Source organism: Protomyctophum parallelum, assembly GCF_964188405.1.
Source record: "Protomyctophum parallelum genome assembly, chromosome: 5".
Lineage (NCBI taxonomy): Eukaryota > Metazoa > Chordata > Actinopteri > Myctophiformes > Myctophidae > Protomyctophum > Protomyctophum parallelum.
This window is the reverse complement of record NC_139702.1, coordinates 51,830,347-51,852,365: the sequence shown is the minus strand read 5'-3', so window position 1 is coordinate 51,852,365 and position 22,019 is coordinate 51,830,347. Positions and strand designations below refer to the sequence as shown.

The following is a 22,019-nucleotide window of genomic DNA, read 5'->3' as shown; positions in this document are numbered from 1 at the left end:
GACTCCAACCTTCGATCTAAGAGGCATTCAAACCAAAACCTTAACATTATCTGTCGACTATTCTCTTTATTTTACCAGTTCCACCATTTCCTACTTATTTTACCTGACTTTATCTCAAAATTACCGAATCAGTTCCTATTTCTGTCCTGATGGTGGCCCCAACGTTACAGAGAGCGTTTAGATGAGGACGATCTGTATCCGGGTCAAAGGAACAAAGGTCACCCCAGGCATTCATGCACGCACATTTCCAAATTCCAAATAAACATGGCGCAAGGTAAACAGAAGTTCAAATCGCAGCCTGGGGCATCAAAGAACCCCACACAAAACAAAGCGAAGGGACCCAGGAAAGGAGGTAATGTATTAAATGACTGATTAAAAAAAGAAACCTTCCCATTAAGACAACAGTAATAAATAGTATTACGTGTGTGGTCGTAGCATCGGTACCCAGAGTAATACCCTGGGTAGTACTCGTAGCATTACGGCTCATTGTCGAGTTGCTTTAATTTGCTTTTTTGTAAGTGGTAACTAAAATAATAACACCGTACACTGTCTTCACTTGCAGCGCAATAAAGGAAATGTTTAAGAACGTGTGGTAGGTCTTTGACCGAAACGTGCTTACTGCTAACTCATTAAACGTTTTCTTTAATTTTAAGCAGTCCAAGTTAGTATACTTGCCAGCCCATAGAGCCCCATTGTGAACCCGGACATGTTCAGTTGAATACACCAGGTTTTATGTTAGAAATGTTGAGTATTACAGCATTTAGAAACTGCCAGATGCTAACTTGCATATGTTGAGCAATTTTCATAATTGGCAAATGTGACCCAGAGTGTAGAGTAGGAGAGTAGCGACTCGCTTTGGTCTCGCCGCAAAGCAACAACTCGTCATAGATCTCTGTCAGCAGTGTCATAGATCCCCACAACACCCCCTAGCCCTGGTCCAAGGCTTACAGCGAGCCTCTCTCTGACGCCTTGTGGAAGTACCTTCCACAGCCCTCTGGTCATATTTCCACTCCCGTGCGCTGTTTTTCTAATACCAGCAAATAAACAAAACGACGAAACTACTCACCGAAACAAAGCCTGCTAGACCTTGGTAAAAGTCTATTCTCGAACCTGGGAAGCGTCTCAGGTCCCCAGTTTCTCTCTAAAATGCACTTTGTGCCATTCTAATAACGCAATGTACCCTGAATTTAAGGACGGTAACGCTATCCTACACTCGCGAACCGCCAGGATCACATTACTGGCGGTTCGCGAGTGTAGGATAGCGTTAGTCAGTTAAATTCAGGGTACATTGCGTTATTAAAATGGCACAAAGTGCATTTTAGAGAGAAACTGGGGACCTGAGACGCTTCCCAGGTTCGAGAATAGACTTTTACCAAGGTCTAGCAGGCTTTGTTTCGGCGAGTGGTTGCGTCCTTATGTTTATTTGCTGGTATTAGAAAAACAGCGCACGGGAGTGGAAATATGACCAGAGGGCTGTGGAAGGTACTTCCACAAGGCGTCAGAGAGAGGCTCGCTGTAAGCCTTGGACCAGGGCTAAACACCCCCTAGCCTAGCCCCTCTCGGAACCCCCTGGGTTAGCCCTGAAACATGACTGCCATGATGATTATCAATTTATCATGACAGTCATGCAGAAACTTAGCCCTGTTTTTGGCGCTCGCTGCATTTACAAGATTTCCGTATATATAAACATTCAGATTTAAAATATAAAGTACTCACAATTTGGCGCACGGGTGTTAGTTAGTAGCAGCGCCAGCGATTAGAATTGCTGCATCCCGCGTTGTTTAATAAAAAGCATTTTTGTCCGAGCGCCCCGGCTACTTTTTTCAAACGGGGTTCGTTTGGGAAATCCACAGTTGCGCACCGGGAGCGCACTCGCCTATTAGTCTGTATTGGCAGGGCGGTCAGCGTACCTATATCGAACACACCGAGTGCCACCCTGTAGGATACATGCTGCCAGTCCACGTAGGCTACATGCTGCCTGTCAAAACATTTCGTCGTGTAGCCTGGCTATTCCTGTGTGTGTGGCATGCACGGATGACGGATCAGAGAGAGGGGTGTCTGTGTCGGTCCAACGCTTGTATCACGGCATCCTACACGTGCGTGAGTCAAAATTAATTGGAATTTAAAAAATCACACCCGTGTGAACTGAGTGGTGAACTGAGTGGTATATAGTCATACTCGTGCTCATACATAGGTGAACGTCACATAGATAGGTGAACGTCACATAGTCATACATAGGTGAACAACACGGACATTTCTGTTCCTTGGAGTGGTTGCACCACTCAAAAAGACTCCTGTAGTGTGAAATACATAACGATCTGATGACTCGCCGACAACTTTAAAACTCGTACAGTGTGTAGGGGCCATAAGTAACCATAGACTGCGCCGGCCGGTATGTAACTCACAGGACCCACCTGCTGATGTCCATTTGTCAGCATTCTCCTAAGGTTTGTGTCCACGGATAATATATCACACGACTGATCCAATTTGTGCTTCTACTCAACAGGGAGGAAAATTGCACCTAAAAAGACACAAGTGATCCAGTCACAGAAACTGAAGAAGGTAAGATAGTGAGGCAAAGTGATTCAGTCAGAAAGGTTTGAGAACTAATGTTAATCAGACTGGATGACTCCTCATTAACATGTCCACCTCTGTTCTTCCTTCAAGGTCCTGGAAGTAGCGATCAGGAAAAACATTGAGCACGAGATCATTCAGAAGTCCAGCTCCAGCCTCCATAAGCGCCTCAGTGTACTCAAAGGCCCAGAAAAAACGGGCCCCCCTGGAGGCCCCCGTCCAGCTACCAGCTCCAAATAAGATTAGATACACAGACTGCTCACCTAGCAGACATAAGTAGAATGGTATTAAAAAATCACACCCATGTGAAGTGAGGGGCGCTAATATATTAAAGTCTTAACTCATGTTGATTAGGTGATGTAAAACAAACATTAAATTATCTTTATTGTTAATGGCATTTAATGTTTGTTAGGGACAAGATGATGTAAAATTTCCCTTCATTGTCAAACATTACAAAGAGGAATTTTGATTGTCAATGCTTGCACACTGGCACATCTAAATGTATCATACCCACCATTATTAATTTTATTGGCTGCTGCGTTACTTACATCAATGTACTGTAAGATGAGCCTAACTCTAGCCCATGTGGTTTTGAACCTGGACCGGAAAACAAACTACAAAACAAAAATGAGTATAGGGCTTCTGGAAGTTCTGGTCCTTTTAAGTTCATTGATGGACAGCGACAGGCTTTGTCTTTCTTTCAATTAAGTGTAGCCTTGGACTGTGAGATGATTCCACTTCACCAGAGGGCACCACGTGGCATCTCAAATCTTATGGACTGGTTGTTGCTTTCACCTTGCAGGAGTGCACCTCAGTGACCACCTCGGAAGAGCTTAGTTTCACTTTGGTGGCATTCTATCAACATTTGTATTTTTTTGTATGAAAACCATGTACAGAAAATGACCAAATACAAAAGTGAAATTAATATGGAGTTTGTGTTTTTTATTTTGTGTTTGCAGGTATGTGTAGCCTGCATAACTATTATTTCCGGTTAATCCTCCTTTTATATCAACTTTGTGTTTACACTCTCATGATCTTTTGCGATCAATAGACAATATCAGTTATTTTCACTATGAATTTCTGTACCAAAAATTATAAATTAAGTTTAAGCCAATACATCCCTTTTAATGAGGTATTTATTTTATAAGTTTTAAATATTACAAGTTATGAAGTTCAAAGCTTTATAATTAAATTGTAATTAGAATAACCACATTAATATTGTTAAACTTTTCTGTGAACACTTTCTGAATTAGATGACCTCCAAAATCTTCACGACTTCTCCCATTTGCGTTCCATTTGTTGGCTTCTGTTTGCCTGTATCCGATTTTAAAACGCAAGCGGACGACCTACAAGGCAATTAAAGGCATGGCACCCCTCTGCTTCCAAATTTTGAGCGTTGACTGCAATCCTTCCTGCACAGCTAACGCAGAATGTCTGTCCCTCCTTTCATTATGACACGCTGGCCAACATGCCTATGCCTAAACATTTTAGGAATCTTTTACTATATTGAAAATCATTTTTAAATAGTTCAAATAGCCACTTTACAAAGTTAAAAAAAGCGTTGTCATAAGGGGAAAGGCGACACGCAATATAGGGCGGCAGGGCCCTATACTCTTCTCCCTCGACTACCGATTTATTTTCTTTTTTGCAGTAGTCTGAAAACTCATTGCACCCCATTTGACTGTTTCAGTGCATAGAACCGTCATCAGGACCATGCAATGGGCCCAGTATGAACATTTTCCACATACTCACTGTTTCAGTATGTCTTATCAGCTATTATGACGGGTGATAATGGTATTTTTGTGTCACTGATGTCAATGACGGAGGCTCGCCCCCAAAACAGTTGCCCTAGGGCAAATCCGGCTGTATTCACATGTTATTCCTGAAGGTAACCCAAGTAAACTATGCCTAAACCTAACCTTATTCCTAAACATATCCTCAGTAAAACTGCCAATATAGCCTAGTAAAACTATGCCTAAACCTAAGCGTATTTCTGACCTTACCCTCAAAACAAATGCAAGAATACAAGAACCACTGGTCCACAGAACAAATGGGGGTGAGCGTGCTTTCAGGTCAGCCTTCCGGATACCAGTAGGTCTATAATCATTTGTAGCAGTCCAATTATTTTATTTGCACTTGACAATTGACACAGTTTGGTTCATGCTAGCCTGACCTAAGCAGAGACATTTCTGGTCTAGAGGGGCGGGTCGCGCCTCAGAAATGCGCGCACCCTGATTGGATCTCATCGATCTGTCCGTCACCCCCGGCCCCTCCTCTCCCCCCTAGTGCAGCGCTACGTCACATCATTTAGAGCGACGCCCACCCGGAAGGGTTGACTCCCACTTTTAGACTGGTTCAGCCCACGGCTTTTTCCAGGCTTTCATCTTTCGCGCAGACGAAATGAAAGCCTGGGTATCGAGGCTAGGTTCATGCCACTTATTCTCTGATCTTGCACTTTGTAAGTTGCTCTGGATCAAATTTGTAATTGTAAATTGTAGAATACTATAGTGTCTTTTTTTTCCCAGACAACTTTAGAGCATGCAATACTGTTTGTCTGTTTACATTGCCCAAGAACAATTCTACCATATATATAACAATACATACAATCTACTTGATACACAGATTATAAAGCACAATCAAAATGTCAATATAATACACTTTCATAAGCACTTATAAATGCATATCTATGATAATAAATGGTTATGTTGATATTTCTTGGAAGTTATAATAAGGCCTTGGTTGCTTCCATGCAGTGAGAGGAGCGTTGGAAACGAGGGAAGGAGTCTTTGGCCATTAAAGTGTAGATCCTATGCTGTGCATCGTTGAAGGTGTCCACTGCCAGAGAATCCATCATACCTAGCAGAGTCTCGCGGGACTCTGCGTCCAAGTTCACCTGAGAACAATCACTATGTTTAAACTTTAACAGTAGTAAAGTCTACTGATTATCTGGATTGCTACAACTAAGTTCTTGCACAAGCTATGTATACATTATTGATGAAAGCTACATTATTACGATAGCAAGTTGCCCCACTACAGTATGCAGGAGACCAATACTTGGTCAAGATCCTCCTATAGCTGCTGGAACGCTACACAGCGTTTCCACACCCTCATTTCAACACCAACCTCCTGTGGGGCATCAGGGTTGATGAACTGGCTGTAAATGCTGCTGGCCTTGGCCCTCTGCAGATGTGAGGGGGAAACCCTGTAGTCCTCGCATGCCAGCCAGAATTCCAGGTTCTCCTCACTGAACTCTGAGCGTAGGAAACCACGGAATACCTGTAGACCACCTAGACCGGAGGTGGAGGGATGGGGCAAGCAGGGAAGACCAACACAAGAACAAAATAATGTCTATGAATTGATTGCACGCCTAAATTTTAAACAAGACCGCAAAGTTTTTTGCTGTTTGTACATTTCTGTCTAATGAACTATTCAATCAAACAGTGTGGAGATAATGAGTCAATTGTGTCGTCAATTTTATTAAGATGACAACTTTGATCTACTGCTTTTGCTGAATTGTCAGACTGAGCAACATAGGCCCTTGTTGGCAGGTTTGACTTTCACTAATACCAACCATGCAAAAAAAAGAGAAAATGAAATAGCAATAGCACCACTATAGTATCACTAATACAGGCGGGAATGAGCCTACAAATAAAAAGGGAAGCTATTTTCAAAGAGAAATGTTCTTACCCTCATTGTTTAAAAGAGATTCAAGATCCTGAAGGACTTTGTCTTCCTGAGACCTGACAGAAAAAGAGCCATATAGCAGTGAGAATATGTTATAGCCAGATGGCAGCTACACAGCCAAAAGAATATATAGTTTAAATCGGTGTCAAAAATGGATCTTCCAGCAAGCTTACTTGTGGTGTCTGTGGTGAATCCATTGGTGTCTGTGATGTGTCCACTCCTGTTTTTCAGCAAGGTGACTTAACTTCACTCGCATCCCCGCAAAAAACATCATAAAATCACAATTAACATAGATAATCGAGAAACAGTTAATTGTTTAAAACTTTAAAAACCTACAAAAACCCATAATATGATGTTCCATACACACTTCTCTAGGCATGAAGAAGGCAGAGAAGCCAAACCCTTGCACATTGTTGTTTTGAGAACTGTGAAAGTCACAACAGAAGGAAATGAAGAAACACTGTTGTAACAAGCAGTTGTTCTTCTGCCAACCAACCTCCCAGACTATATATTATATATGCACGTTTATCTGGTATGTCAATCTACCAGTAGATGAGATGAGTTAGTTAAATGTTTAGGCCTACGTGCTTGGTTGGGCGCAATGCACCGAGACCTCTGTGCTAGATCTGTTAACAGGTGGCAAAACAATTGAAACAAACAATAAGGAAATTATACCGAGGGCAATTTGTCTGTGTGTGTGGTCAGGGATGAAGAAGAGCACTCTGTACAGTCTATCAACAATTTATAATCTATCCTGGTCTGGAGCAGATGTTTGCACAAAAGAGTGATTTGATAACAATCGAACAGGTGGGCTATTTCAGCTAGCCTACATCACTCAACGAATCACCTTTTGGAGAAAGAATGAGACGGAGTTGGTGCGGTATATGTGCGACTTATGTCAGAGCTTGATGAACCGTGCAGTAAAGGGCAAGGCGACTCGCGCCGTCGCGGTCGCCCTTACTTTGAATGTGCTCGTTACAGTGCATGGTCACTGCAGTGAGTAGCCTATATACACGACTGTGAAGTGTGAAGTGAACCATTATGAAACAAACTAGACAGCCTATAGCCTATACTGTTTGTTTCATAATGGACTAATAGACTATCTAGGCTTTAATAAGTAGTTCAGAGTTCAGACTGTCCAGGACTCTATAGCTACCATGGGTACGGCATGCATTTATTTATTTTTTCTAAGAGAATCACTTGTGTAATGTTTCGTGGCAGCCACCTTAAAAGGCGCAGACTCAAAAAGAGGCTTGCGTAATTAAGGAGGAACCAGTGGTGGAGGACACGCGAAGAACCTTACCAAGGACACTGTCACAGTGGATAATGTGTTGTTCTCTCACTTAAACCCTGACCTATCGTGTCGTTGTAAGTGGCTTATGTAGCATGTATCGTATGGAGATTACAAAGGATTCTCCCCAACGATGCGTTATGCTGTGTGCATGTATCTGCTCTGCCTGCCTTTTACGTGCGCCTGTTTGTCGCCGACACGGTGTGCGTGATCCTCCACCTCTTGGCTCGACTTGCGGAATGAAGGGCGCGTTGGGTTCTATGCTGTGAAGATCGGTACAGTAATTATTAGGCTACATATCTGGATTAAGGTTACGGACATCATTCATGAACCAACCTACTCAAACAGGGTTGCCCTCAAGCACTCCCGGAGTTGACGCCGTTGGTTGTCTCGTCTCCTATAATGTAAGCTACTGTAGGCTACAGTACTAACATGGGTTGACTTTCTCGCTTCCTGGTTCACAAATAAGCAGAATATATTTTATTATATTTTAAATGAGCTGTCATAATAATTTGACCGTTCTGAGCAGAGAGGAGACGAACCCCCAAACAGGCGCACATACACGCGCAAAACTGTTTTTTTAATCCGAATATTACAATCTACAGTCAGTTGCTATGTCTGGGCACCGTCCGAAACAGAATCATTTTGGTCAAACCCTGAATTTCCCCCACACAGCAGCCATCATCGGCCAACCCTATAGCCGCCCGTGAGATGGGAGTCATGGGACCACTGGGGAATTGTTTCCCCTGCGCGCGATGCCAGGCCAGCGGTGGCAGCGGTTCGGACCTAGAGAGGGCGAAAAGGTGGGCCGACCTGTTTGCGCAACTGGACGTCAATAAAGATGGACGAATAGACATCCATGAGCTGCGGACAGGGCTAGCTGCCCGGGGGCTGTCCCGGCGCTCTGTGGACAAGGTAAACCAGCACGCATGGCTTTAAACACAATCTACTCTGCCATCGTGCCCTGGCCTGCTGCTGCAAGCCCACAATGTCAACTTGCAGTGGCGTGCACAGACATTTAGAGGGGCAGGTGCTCAAGTGAAAAAAGGGCACCTTGTGCAGCGCATTTTGGTGCTTTAGCTATTGAAAAATAGCAGATCTACAAGCTCATAGCGCGCCACCGAGTGGCGCGCTACGAGCTTGTAGGTCTGCTATTTATTTTTTTATCGAAGAACCACTGACATAGAAACATAGCTTTAGATTGTGGGGGCCTAAATAATATAGTAGAAGCGTTTTTTTATCAGGATTTGATCAATGTCACCATGGTCCACACACTACAAATTAAGAAAGAAAAAAAATGTTTTTTTTAAGAGCAAAATTGCCAAAAGGGCAAGGGGTGCTCTAGCACCCCCTAGTGTCTATCTGTGCACACCACTGTCAACTTGCACACGATGGCAATAGCGCGCTTGCGTGATGATCATCACACATTCTGTGTGTGTGTGTGTGTGTGTGTGTGTGTGTGTGTGTGTGTGTGTGTGTGTGTGTGTGTAACCTTAAGAGTATACGGCTATATATAGGCCTATTTGTAGTTCTTAATTATAAGATGCTTTCAAAGATATTTCTCAGTTTCTGAAAGCTCACAAAGAATATGCTTTAGAAAACATTGGGCACAAACTAGGATAGAAAAAAAAAATATATATATATATTTCTATCCATGCTTGGTAATCCTTCTTCAAATTCACATTTGAGCACTGAGCAAGTGAGCAGCAATTTGAGGCTGCTTGTTCCCCTGGCAACAAGGGTCTATAACAGTAGGATATGTCATATTCCAGCGATTAAAAAAAAAAAAGAAGAAAAGAAAAGAAAAGTAAAAAAGAAAGTACCGGTAGATCTATGCTCAGATCTAAGGTAAACGATAAAGTCTGTCTTGGTCTAGCCTCGGTACCAGGCTTTCACTTGCAAAAATTGAAAGCCTGGAGGAACGCATTGGCCGCTCTGGTCTAAAAGTGGGAGTCAACCCTTCCGGGTGGGCGTCGCTCCAAATGATGTGACGTAGCGCTGCACTAGGGGGGAGAGGAGGGGCCGGGGGTGACGGACAGATCGATGAGATCCAATCAGGGTGCGCGTTTTTCTGAGCCGCGACCCTCCCATCTAGGCCAGAAATGTCTAGCGTTAGCTCAGGCTAGTCTTGGTCTAGTCAAGTACAACCAAAAACAGGCACCATCATGCACCTGCATACCAAGGTTCCTACAATAGGACACCTATTGTAACAACAATGGTCTGTAATGTATATAGCCTAACAGAATATTTTGACTTGAATCAATTACTTCGCTGCTTCTTTTTAATTTATGCGTAATATGCCTCCTAAAACATTGTGTACGCAGTTCGCACTGTACGGTAATCAGTTGAGCATTTGGGTAACATCCAATGTTATATCCACTTCCTGCTCAACTGTCTGTCACCCAGGCAGCTTGTGTATTTATTTATTTTTAAATCAAAACCTGATTCTGAATTCTCTTTATTGGGATGGCACAATAGTGTCCCATTTCTGCTTTACCGTAACTTTGCTTCAGATTCATTATGAATCTTTGATTGCTGTTCCGTGTGTTGGATCATGTGTTGCTGTTTGTTAATAACAGAAAAACTCTATTGTGAATACATACACTCCCCCAATCTGCATGAGACTGTTTGTTTGTACTGGCAAGAGGTGTGTGGGTGACTGGGTCTGGTCAACAAACAGGCTCTCTAAGGTCACATTCATACCAGAGAGCTTTGCTGCGATTAAAACGAATCCTGCTGCGCATTGTCAGAAAGTGCGCTTCGTTTGGCAGGTGTGAAGGCTCATTCGAATCCTAATGCGCAGCAAATAACCGCATTTTACTCCGCCCAAAAACGTGGGTTTCGCTTCGCTTCGAATCGCACTTGACTACGATTCGGTGCAGGTGTGAATGCAATCCGCAGTAAATAAAGAAAATGAAGCAAACATAATGTGGCGGGTGAGGAGCTGAACACAGTTGGAGACGGAGAAGGCATATTTTACGCAGCGCAAAGATGTCCCGTTACTGTGGATAGACGTGGTCGAATAAGGAGACTGAAGCCCTGATCGAAATGCGCTCATGCAGCGCTGTGCTGCATGCCCAAAAGAACAGTGTGTGGCGGCTGCGTGCGTAGAGAGAGAGAGAGGGGGGGGGGGTCCCAGACGGCACGACACATGCACGTTATGAGTGTAATTTTATCACCATAGATTTCACTGTGTAGGCTATAGTTTATGAATGGAACACATTGATAAAGGTCCCCCCTGCTGCGTTTCCAATTGCTGCGAATGACAGTGTGAAGGCAAACCGCAGCCAATTAAATATGCAAGAATCCCAATTTCCCCGCCCATACGGATCTGAGTCTACCGAAGTATTAGGTGAGAATCTGACCTAAGATGAGAGGAACTACACACACAGCACCTTACACACATCTACTATATCCGTTTTGGTAACTGATGTGAAAATACAGGAGTGTATACGGTACCTGCCCTTTTTGTTCTATTCCTAATACTGTCATGCTCATTTCAGCATGGCTGGATAACTACCAGACACCAGTAGTAATATATAATATAATATTTCATTCCACTTTTCTCTTTTTTTTCTCAAGTACCACTAGTGGTACTACCAGTGGTTGGGAACCTCTGTGCTAGAGTACCATGCAGCAGGTCCACGCATAGTCAAAATGACATTGGATGAGTGCTCCAGCTAGTATCCTCAGTGCATTCCTACTGACCAACAAAGAGATCCTGCCAAAAAATCTTATTCTTTGGTTAACTTTCTTGATGACTTTTGTTGCCATTTTATCATGCAAAGACTCACTCTGGATTCCAAGCTAACTAACTTTCACTGTCTCACTGTGTGTGTGTGTGTGTGTGTGTGTGTGTGTGTGTGTGTGTGTGTGCGCGCGCGCGCACGCACGCACGCACGCACGCACACACACACAAAATCTTTCACTCTCTCTCCCTCTCTCTCTCTGCATAACGAGGATGTTTGTCTGCTCATGTGCAGAACAGCGTGTTATCTATTTTGGTACTAGGGGGAGCAGGCCTTGGTAAGACGAGGAATATAACCTTTCTCTTTCTGTCACTCACAGTTGATCTTACTTTCAGCTTTCCCATAGGCGCTGTTTCTGATTGTTACAACAACACTGATGGTTGATCAGTGTTGTTGTAACATGGTCGACACTGTCTGGTATAGCCCGGCCCCTATATGTCTATGTCAGGCGGTGCTGTTGACTGTGTGAACACAGTGACAAGGTGACCAGCAGTGTTACATTGTAGTGTGACAGTGTCTATGCCTGAAGTATAGTTGTCATTCGTATACCATACTGCAGTGCACTAACTACACTACAGGAAAACAATTTGTTTGAATATGAATTAATAATAAGCAAGGCTTTTGCACACCTACAGGCGACAGGTGCGTAGGAGAGGGTACGGTGAAAAAGGAACAAACACCCGCACACTGTCTTAAAATGCAGTGACCAACTTTTATTTAGGGAAACAGCAACATTTCGGCCTATAGGCGTTGGTGTACTGTACACCGTGCACACTGCACAGGGCCCAAAGGGATCAATAGAAGTTGATCTTATCTTATTTAAGCTAATGTATCAAGACAGATTTTCAATTTGCAATGAAAATCTTATTCAGGCATTGAAACTAGATTGCCCACAGAGGTAATTTTTGGTCAATTTGATTTTGGGTAACTGCTCCCAGCCCCCACCCCTGCAATTTCTTTGTGCCACACTAGGGGGGCCCACCTAACAGTACTTCGAATGCATACTTTCTGTTAGCCACCCAGCCAGGAAGGATATAATAGGAAACCTGCCAGCTTGCGCCCAAAATGTAAATCATTATTGTCTCCACCAGGCCGAAGGCATGGGGGGAGAGTATGTTTTGCACTCCGTCCGTCCGTCCGTGTGTGTGTGTGTGTGTGTGTGTGTGTGTGTGTGTGTGTGTGTGTGTGTGTCCGTCCGTCCGTGTGTCCGTGAGCAGCTAATCTCGCCCACCGTTAGGCGTTAACCCGGTCGATGCCAAATTTTGCACACACACTCCCTGGATGCCAACGATGAACCTCTGCCCCAAAATCTCCAGAACGGCCTGTTATAGCGCCACCAGGAGGCCGCTTTGTGCAAAACAAGTTTTTGCACAGTACACCTACAGATTTTGTCCAAACATCGCGCAAATTGGTACACACTCTCTCTAGAGCCATTCAACGAAACGGGTCTTTCAGATTTCTCAGACTCCATCCTGATTGGTTAAGATTGGCTTCCAAAGTTCACAGGAGTGCTCAGTTTCAAACAAAATGCTGCAAATCATGAACACATCGCGTGATTTCCGTGCAATTGTGCACGCACATTCCCACTAGGCCGAGGAAGAAATGCCACATGAACAATTTCAACTCAGCCTCAAGGTGGCGCTATAACTGGCCGAAGTGTTTTTTCCTCTAATTTACTTTTGTTGCCCTTATCCAACCACCAGATGAAGGCAAGCTGCAATGTCCTACATTCCTATCCTGGTGGAGGCCTGTGCCCAGAAGGGCACTTTTTCTAGTTCTTTACTATTTCTTCCTGTCTTCTCCTGGTCCTGGAATTCTAATCATGTTGAGACATGACATGAGGATCAGCACTATGCCTTTGGTACCAGCGGCTTGTGCTTAGTGACTGCAGAGGAGAATAATGCAGCTTTGTTGACTGGTGGTGAACGACGGGGCACAGATATTCCCACTCACATACACACTCGCAGACAGACATTAACTTATTGTGGCTGTATCACACTCATAAGTAGGTCTAGCTGAGAGGTATAATAACATTCAGGACACGGTGGGATTTGCTAACATACAGAGGAGGTGAATAGCAAGTGTTAAATCATATTTGCCTGTCCCTACGACACAGTCCACCAATCACAATTTAGCACATTTACAAAATGAGTATAACAAGAACAAAAAGAGCTTTCTGCTTTCATGAATAAATTATAGCTCATCAATCAAGGCGACTGTGTGTGTGTGTGTGTGTGTGTGTGTGTGTGTGTGTGTGTGTGTGTGTGTGTGTGTGTGTGTGTGTGTGTGTGTGTGTGTGTGTGTGTGTGTGTGTGTGTGTGTGTGTGTGTGTGTGTGTGTGTGTGTGTGTGTGTGTGAGTGAGAGAGAGAGACAGAGAGGAAAACAGTGCGAGTGTGTGAATGTCTTTTAACATTTCCCCCCTTCCTCGCCATCCTATACCCCCAACCCCTACAGATAGTGAAGTCAGCGGATTCCAACCAGGATGGGGAACTAGACTTGGAAGAATTCAGCCAGTACCTGCAGACTCACGAGAAGCAGCTCAAACTCATGTTCCGCAGCTTGGACAGGAACAATGATGGTGTGTACTGTATTGGCCCACATTATTGTGATTTATGGCAGATCTTTGATACTATAATGCAAAATATTATGGATCCAAAGATGCAATATGGGACAAATTTCATTAGTCTCTTTTCTTTGTTTTTCTGTCTCTGATCTGTGACTGGTATATTTATGCAGGTATCATCGATGCAGCTGAGATACAGCACTCTCTACACACTATTGGTGTGGACATTAGTTTGGAGGAGGCTGCAAGGATATTGGAGAGGTCTGTTATATTACAGGAAATAGTATATTGTCTCTATCGGGTGGAAACATCATATGTCCAACACTATTACTTTTCAAGATACAATGTGTGTGTGTGTGTGTGTGTGTGTGTGTGTGTGTGTGTGTGTGTGTGTGTGTGTGTGTGTGTGTGTGTGTGTGTGTGTGTGTGTGTGTGTGTGTGTGTGTGTGTGCGTGTGTGTGCACGCATGCGGGTGGGTGGGTTTGTGTGCGTGTCAGCTAGTATGGACAAGGACAGCACCATGACAATTGACTGGAATGAGTGGCGAGACTACTTTCTGTTTAAATCTCTCCGAAGCATGGAGGATGTGGCACGCTGCTGGAGACACTCTACGGTGAGATCTTTCTTTCTCTCTTTGAAATCATTCTCTTTTCTCCTCTCTTCCCTCATTCTGTTCCCATATAACATTATTATTCTCCTCACATCTCCCCTCATCGGATGGAATCAGATGTTGGATATAGGTGAACAGCTTACGGTCCCAGATGAATTCTCAGAGGAGGAGAAGAAGTCTGGCTTCATGTGGAGGCAGCTGATGGCTGGAGCCATGGCTGGATCTGTATCCCGAACCGGAACTGCTCCTTTGGACCGCGTCAAAGTTTTCCTCCAGGTTTGGGGTCAGGGAACTCTAATGGCACACTAGAATTGTATGTTCCAAACCAAAGTGAATCACATGCAAACTAGTAGTGACCATCAGAAATCAAAATTATTTTAAAGCCAGGGCAACAGATATGGAATACTATTATACTGGACATTCATAAACATCAGTAGGCCTAATGTAAAATTTGTATATATATATATTATTTTTTTTGCATAGCCATAAATAATACATTATGTTTCTATAGGTTGAAAGATCTTTGAATAGCTAAATCTTCCTGCCCGGCCGCCCCAACATTCAATACTCAGTTTATATTCAGTTGAGCAGTTATGTGATGTCAAGAGTAGAAGAAAACCACCCTGGTAAAGCTAGAGCAAGGTTTGAATGATAAACATTTGCAATGTAGGCCTACATTTATTTATTTTTTAGATATTTTTTTGCGGCTTACGCCTTTTATTGATTTTTGAAGGGATAGACAGTAGGCTGACAGGAAACGGGAGAGAGATGGGGGGATGACATGCAGTAAAGGCTGTGTCGGGTCCGGGAGTCGAACCCGCGGCACACTGCGACTGGATCACCAGTCCGGTGCCCAGACCGTTACGCCACGGCCTGGGCCAAGTAGGCCTACATTTATAGTCAAATATTATACTAAGTACTAAGAACAGTCAATACATTATCTAGCCTCATCCTCAGTTCTTTATCTGTTGCCCTGCCTTTTTCTTAAATTACTATTCTCATTTTTTCCTGAGAGATTGACTTTCCATTTATACATGCAAGGGAAAAAAAAAAAAAAAGAAAGTTACCATAGAAAATAATCTGTGTGTGTGTGTGTGTGTGTGTGTGTGTGTGTGTGTGTGTGTGTGTGTGTGTGTGTGTGTGTGTATGTGTGTGTATGTTTAGTGGGGAGGGAGTTTAGGGGATGTCAGTGACTTCAACAGGACATGCGTGTCTGTGTATCTATCAACACGTTAGTTGTGAAGTGAATTGAAACCTTGGTTACTTACTATACAGTCACTCAACCCACTAAAGGCCTATTCAATCTCCAATTTTAGGTGATAACTTAAGGTGACCACTGCGGTGGTTGATAACGCCATGGTGATAAGCGACTCACCACTCACTCGAACATATCGCTCTGAATTGGCCTTAAGCCTCCTTGCCTCAGTCTTACTGTGCTTCGCCCAGGTACATGGTTCCACTTCAAGAAATCTGAGTTTATGGGATGGTCTCAAGGCTATGGTGAAGGAGGGAGGACTGCAATCTCTTTGGAGGGGCAATGGAGTCAATGTTCTCAAAATCGCCCCAGAGACTGCTATCAAGTTTGCAGCTTATGAACAGGTGGCGTGGACTCAGCATCTCCTTTTTCATCTATATATTTCTTTGCATAAAGGTTCATCTCTGGATTCCCTGTCCTTTATCTTTCAATCTTTCCAACACTGTCATCTTCATATTTTTTGTGTAGATACTGAAGATAGTTAATAATTATTGTCACTTGGCTCAATGTTATTATTACCAAATAATGAATACAAGTTTCCTCTACCTTCTACATAATGCATTCCCTTTGAAATGCTCCATCATTCTGTATACTGTAGATCAAGTCCATGATGCGTGTGAAGGGGGACAGACAAACTCTGAAGGTTCATGAAAGATTCATTGCCGGCTCATTGGCTGGAGCCACTGCTCAGACTGCCATCTACCCGTTGGAGGTAAGACAAAGCACAAGGCCTCCTGTTTACCGCATATTTTCAACTCACTTCTTCTCCTTCACCTCGTCGTCCACCTCCTTTTCCCTCTGACAGGTGCTGAAAACCCGTCTGACCTTGAGGACAACAGGCCAGTACTCTGGGATCATCGACTGTGCCAGGCAGATCCTCGAGAAGGAGGGAATCAAGGCCTTCTACAAAGGCTATATACCCAACCTTCTGGGCATTATTCCATACGCTGGCATCGACCTAGCTGTCTATGAGGTCAGGCACATGCATGTACTTACACACGTTTGTATTATTATACTTGTGAGGACATCAAGATTTTAAGATTTGGCCTTTTTAACCGAAATAGCCAATCCCAAACTGAAGGTTTTCCTAATTCTAAATCTAACTATCAGGAAGATTTTCCTCACGTCTATTTCTCAAATTCTACTACAGTACATACTTCATCATTTGTTCCTCGCAAGTATAGTAATACAAGTACGCACGCACGCACGCACGCACGCACGCACGCACGCACGCACGCACGCACGCACGCACGCACGCACGCACGCACGCACGCACGCACGCACGCACACACACACACACACACACACACACACACACACACACACACACACAAGCATTTAACTCTCTCATTCCTGCTTACCCTCAGACTCTGAAGAATTCTTGGTTGCAAAGAAACAAAGGTTCACCTGACCCAGGAGTCATGGTTCTGGTGGGCTGTGGTGCTATGTCAAGTACCTGTGGACAGTTGGCCAGTTACCCACTAGCCCTGATTCGTACCCGCATGCAGGCCCAAGGTGTGTATATGTGTGCTATAGTGCTCATTGAAAGTATATATTGTAGCTGTCGGGCAGAAACATAATTTCTACCTTTTTCGGTTTTTCATCAATGAATTGTATACTTTGTTGTGTGACAGTGTCGTGCAAAAGTAACACAAATACCATCTAACAAGGGATTTGGTTTTATGAGTTTTATGAATATTTAACCAGTGAAAATAATCACAAGAGCACAATAAGTCACAATAAGTTGTGCCAAAAATAATAACTACGTCAGATCCATTGGAACACACGCTCTTTTTTCCATTTCCTGAAAAGTAATGATTTCCGCCCGACAGCATCAATATACTATATATAAAAGATAAACAAGAAATAAAACACTAGCATCAGTGCACTGTATATCTATTGTATGTATAGTTTCCTCTCTATGTTTAGGTAATTGGTAGTCTTGCGTAGCCAGACAACTATTCCACAATCTTTGAATACTATACAGAGTCTGGAACTACAACCCCCGTTACTGCTAAGTAGCAATATGTATGCTTCTACTCATTTGATTTACAGTAGGACAGATTTACGAGACTGCAAAGACTAAATCGAAGTGGGGGGAGTTGGGACAGCCGCTATAGAGCGTCGCAGTTCCGCCCCCTTTCATGACGATGCCAGGCCCAGGAAATAGTTCCCAATGCATTTTTCCCATAGACATTTCAAAACGTATTTATTTAAAGACCTTATAAGCGTCGTACAAAGCCAACTCTTGTCGTGGCAAATCATGACAACAAACACAATATTTTGGACCAAACAAATAATTACAGAGAAGAAAAACAACAAAATGAATTGTTATAACCTGCTGTTTTCGTCTTCTTTCTAATTATTTGTTCAACCCGAAAAATTGTGTTTGTTGTCATGATTTGTCACGACAAGAGTTGGCTTTGTCCGCAGCGTAAACGTCTTTAAATAAACACTTTCTGAAAAGTCTACGAGGAAAATGAACAGGGATTTCTTTTCCGGGTCTCTCGAGGGGGCGGGACTGCGACGCTCTATACTCCCGGATCATTATCAGCACTTCCTTTGCATAAACTGTATGAACATTTTGTGAGTTAACAGTCTGGCTCGAGAGACTATAGGTAATTGGTTAACAAAATATGTGTTTCTAAATATTTTTTCAAGCATATGTTGTTTACATGCTTGGCTGTTAACAGGATTTAAAATCTGTCATGCAAACAAAATAACCAATACCTGACATTATTTGCTATATTTCACCTCAGCCTCTGTAAAAGGTGGACCCCAGCCCTCCATGATAAGCCTATTCCAGACCATTGTGACTCAGGATGGTGTGGCCGGACTATACCGGGGAATTGCTCCTAACTTCCTCAAAGTCATCCCTGCTGTCAGCATCTCATACGTCATCTACGAATCCATGAGGAAGGTCCTGGGAGTGGGAAATGACAGGAGGAGATGAGGGAGGGAAAGAGGGGGGGAACAGGAAGCAGGGTGAGAACAGGTAGGGCCAGACAGGTAGAGCTGTAGCCACATCTACCAGAGAGCCACGGACGTTTTCGGCTGTCTCCCAGCTTCTTTTCTGTTTTTTAGACAGCTGGTGGATGGAAATTAAGCTCCACCCCCACGGCAGGTTGCCGCGACGGACTGATTCCCGGGGGTTGAGCTTCTTTTCCATCCACCAGCTGTCTAAAAACCCGGAAAAGAAGCTGGGAGACAGCCAAAAACGTCCGCGGCTTTCGGCTCAGATGTGGAAACCCTGTAGGTAAGGAACAGGGGCGAGGAAATCAGCAACTCGCCGATGATTGGCAATCAAGTATTCCAGCAATGCATGAGCCCATGCACATAAATGCACGATAACTACCCACCTCCTTAAAGTATAGGAAAGGCTGGGGATGCAGGAAAGGTATGTGTAGGGAGCAGGGCACAAGATGGAAGGAATGGAACAAACAAGACCCCAAGCATAATCTGGTGTGGATGGTTTGGAATTGGATAACCTCGCCTGAATTGACTCCTAGTGCAACCTCAAATGTCATGTTTGTGTTTGATATATTGCATGCAAAGCATGCCAAGAGCTTTCTTTTATATGAAAGCTAGACTACTTGCTTTTTTTTTTACACAGGTGAGGACTTGAACTTGCTTGAAAACTAACACAATGTAAAGAGTGCTGCTTATGACATGCACAACTGGGAACATGTGACATTCAGCCTTTTTTTTTACATAAAAGGATTATTACATGACAATTTTTCCCCCATTCAACTTTAGGTGGCGCATAGAAAGTGCTTTCCCATGACAAGAGGACTGTTCCATCTCACTTTTTGTTGAAGTCCGTATTCTTCTGTGTTCCAGTTGGATTACAAAACAAGGAGGTCCTTAAAATCACATGCCCTTTCATAGAGATGTTACGTCCTGTTTCCTGTTTCTGGATATAAAACAAGATTTTCACACAAATGAAATTGTGGCAAACCCATATGGGCATTCAAGGATAAGTATACATTCACCAGAATTATGTTTGTGTATTTGAGAATCTTAATTTGGATCAAAATTTTGGTTTAATCAAAACAATATTGATCCACATGAGTTTGAAAATAGTGATACATAATATAAATTTTAATAAATGATCCTCGGCTTTGGTAAACGTTGAAATAAACACATTATTGATATGGTAGTGCTTTCAAGATCATCAGTGGTGTAATATTTATTGTAGTGGTTATTACAGTGGTGTCAAACTGGCGGCCTGCGGATCCAATCTAACCAACAGGATTATTCTCGGTTGGAGAAAAAAACAATTTACAATGTTATTTAGGACGGTCAGTCAGCCAACTCAGGCAGATTTCATGTTGCTGTCAATTGTTTAGTAAGTGCCCACTACGAGCCAGACAGCAGGCTGCTGTCTGGCCCGTAGTGGGTCCTTAGTAAACAATTGACTGTAGTTAAGCACCCATTGTGACTCTTCAAGCCCCCCAGCGCCTCAAGGCCGCAACAAAACTGACTCAGGGTGGCAGGCACTGCAGCAGCCAGACTAAATACACATTTCTGGTCAGTCAGGTCAGTCAAAGTTACAGTCAAAGCAAAACTAGGAGGCCACACATGTTTGTAACACGAACAGAGCACACAGTGAATTTTATGAATGGAAATATGAACGGAGGAGAGGAGTTGACAAAACGCTGAAAGTGAACGTTGCTTGCTGATACAAAACTATTGTTTTATTCAGCATTTTGAAGTACAGAAATCCTGGATCTTTGTTAGTGAATAGGTGGGAGGCCTACATGACGTGGCCTGCATAGCACTTATACACTGTCAGGCATCATGCTCAAGCCCAGATTGTACATAGAAAATGATTATGTGTGTATGCATGAATAGGTGTGAGTCTTGCCTGACAAGGGGTTCAGGCCTCAGGGATCAGTTCTGCCATAAATTGGTTCACTCCTTTCTATGTGTGTACTGTACAATATACAGTACATATCTAAGAGTTTTTAATCTGTCTAAACCGAGATGTAGGCTATTATTCCAATGAATATCTTTTTATTTGATGTGATTCAAATTACTTAAATATGTTAATATTTATTGTGGAACATGCTATTGAATGCATGCATGATTGTGCCTTCAAATAAAATAATGCCATGAGTAAACATTTGTAATAGATTTCATCGTATTTTTGGCTAAACATAAATAATAATAAGTCTTTTACAATAAATTGGAATAGAGCACAACAGACAGCCCCTGTCTGTTGTCCATCTAAAAACAATCTAATGATGTTCTTTTCGTAATAATAAATACAATCTTTATAAAGATATCAATGCAAAAAATAAAGACATAGGCCTACATGTAAAATAAATAAACGGACTGACTGAATTGCTAAGTAATTTGCTGTGTGTGCAGCCGTGCACCTGTATACTTCTCAGAGATGAGCTTTTTGGTGACCCCATGGCCTAAATGTACATTGTGCAAGATATCTCAAAAATATAAAAGGAGAATTGCCATGTAACTTATTGATCACATAATACATGCTATGTACCTGGCTGGAAGATAGCCTATATTGACTTTTGTTAGATTTAATGTAAAAATACTAAAAATCAAATGGGCAGTTGTGTTGTTATCGAATTTAGTTAGATTTAAAATATGTAAAGTCTAATAGGCAGTTTGATACATCACTGAGGATACATCCCAGGTGCATCCATGAGATGTATTTTTGTTTTAGTTATTCTATTTATAGTGACTCATAGGAATAGACTATGTGACAACCAGGAACTGGTGACCACCGGAGAGACGGGTGGAAGCCGGAATGTAGACGGCACAGCCTGTGTCTTCCGTGAGGAAGAAGCCCAACAAACCCACGGTGAGGCCTTTAGGAGGGCCATTCAAGCCTCAAGCGGAGCCTGCAGCACCACCAAGGGCAAGGTGGAGCCTGCGGAACCATTGCAGCTTGAGAATCCACCATTCCTGAATAAAGTGCCTGGTGCTGGGAGTCTGGTGCAACGCACAGGGGCTGGATCTGGTGAGAGCAGGAGTGGTCCTGGTGAGACGTAGGAGGGGCCCGGACAGGAGTCAACCCACAGAGCCTAGTTCTTCCACGAGCCAGAATGGTACCTCCCAGTCCCGGCAGAGTAGTAGCTATACTTTGACGTAAGTCGGGACTTGATCAACCCGGGTGGGTCACCTGAGTGAGGGGTATGATGTTGGGAGACCCGAAACCCTGATGACCTTGGGATACATCACTGAGGATACGTCCCAGGTGCATCCATGCGATGTATTTTTTGTTTTAGATAAAGATAATATGGGCCATTATGTATAATAAATA

General features: G+C 43.2%; 3 protein-coding genes across 3 annotated transcripts; 2 read left to right on the top strand and 1 right to left on the bottom strand.

Annotated features, from left to right (window-relative positions):
- Positions 1 to 223: 223 nt before the first annotated feature.
- On the top strand, positions 224 to 3,499 carry cUnh19orf53 (chromosome Un C19orf53 homolog). Its single transcript, XM_083765186.1, has 3 exons — positions 224 to 352; positions 2,507 to 2,562; positions 2,668 to 3,499. Exons 1-3 carry the CDS (start codon positions 265 to 267, stop codon positions 2,812 to 2,814), a joined length of 291 nt encoding a protein of 96 aa, XP_083621312.1. The 5' UTR covers positions 224 to 264; the 3' UTR covers positions 2,815 to 3,499.
- Positions 3,500 to 5,060: 1,561 nt separating this feature from the next.
- On the bottom strand, positions 5,061 to 6,669 carry LOC310858422 (regulator of G-protein signaling 5; the record flags this gene model as incomplete). Its single annotated transcript, XM_083764529.1, has 5 exons — positions 5,061 to 5,467; positions 5,698 to 5,861; positions 6,262 to 6,314; positions 6,432 to 6,520; positions 6,622 to 6,669. 5 exons carry the CDS (start codon positions 6,667 to 6,669, stop codon positions 5,297 to 5,299), a joined length of 525 nt encoding a protein of 174 aa, XP_083620655.1. The 3' UTR covers positions 5,061 to 5,296.
- Positions 6,670 to 7,712: 1,043 nt separating this feature from the next.
- slc25a23a (solute carrier family 25 member 23a) lies at positions 7,713 to 20,833 on the top strand. The gene is made up of 12 exons (XM_083765750.1): positions 7,713 to 7,953; positions 8,225 to 8,464; positions 13,754 to 13,877; positions 14,036 to 14,123; positions 14,364 to 14,475; positions 14,590 to 14,748; positions 15,919 to 16,071; positions 16,326 to 16,439; positions 16,533 to 16,700; positions 17,095 to 17,242; positions 18,487 to 18,644; positions 19,485 to 20,833. Exons 1-12 carry the CDS (start codon positions 7,876 to 7,878, stop codon positions 19,509 to 19,511), a joined length of 1,569 nt encoding a protein of 522 aa, XP_083621876.1. The 5' UTR covers positions 7,713 to 7,875; the 3' UTR covers positions 19,512 to 20,833.
- The last annotated feature ends 1,186 nt before the right edge of the window (positions 20,834 to 22,019 follow it).

Bases quoted from the DNA above. Each gene is read 5' to 3' on its own strand.
- cUnh19orf53 (XM_083765186.1), top strand. From the start codon at position 265: ATGGCGCAAGGTAAACAGAAGTTCAAATCGCAGCCTGGGGCATCAAAG. The intron at 353-2,506 runs GTAATGTATTAA...TCTACTCAACAG, and splicing joins GAAGGGACCCAGGAAAGGAG to GGAGGAAAATTGCACCTAAA. The intron at 2,563-2,667 runs GTAAGATAGTGA...TCTTCCTTCAAG, and splicing joins AGTCACAGAAACTGAAGAAG to GTCCTGGAAGTAGCGATCAG.
- slc25a23a (XM_083765750.1), top strand. From the start codon at position 7,876: ATGAACCAACCTACTCAAACAGGGTTGCCCTCAAGCACTCCCGGAGTT. The intron at 16,440-16,532 runs GTAAGACAAAGC...TCCCTCTGACAG, and splicing joins CTGCCATCTACCCGTTGGAG to GTGCTGAAAACCCGTCTGAC. The intron at 16,701-17,094 runs GTCAGGCACATG...GCTTACCCTCAG, and splicing joins TCGACCTAGCTGTCTATGAG to ACTCTGAAGAATTCTTGGTT.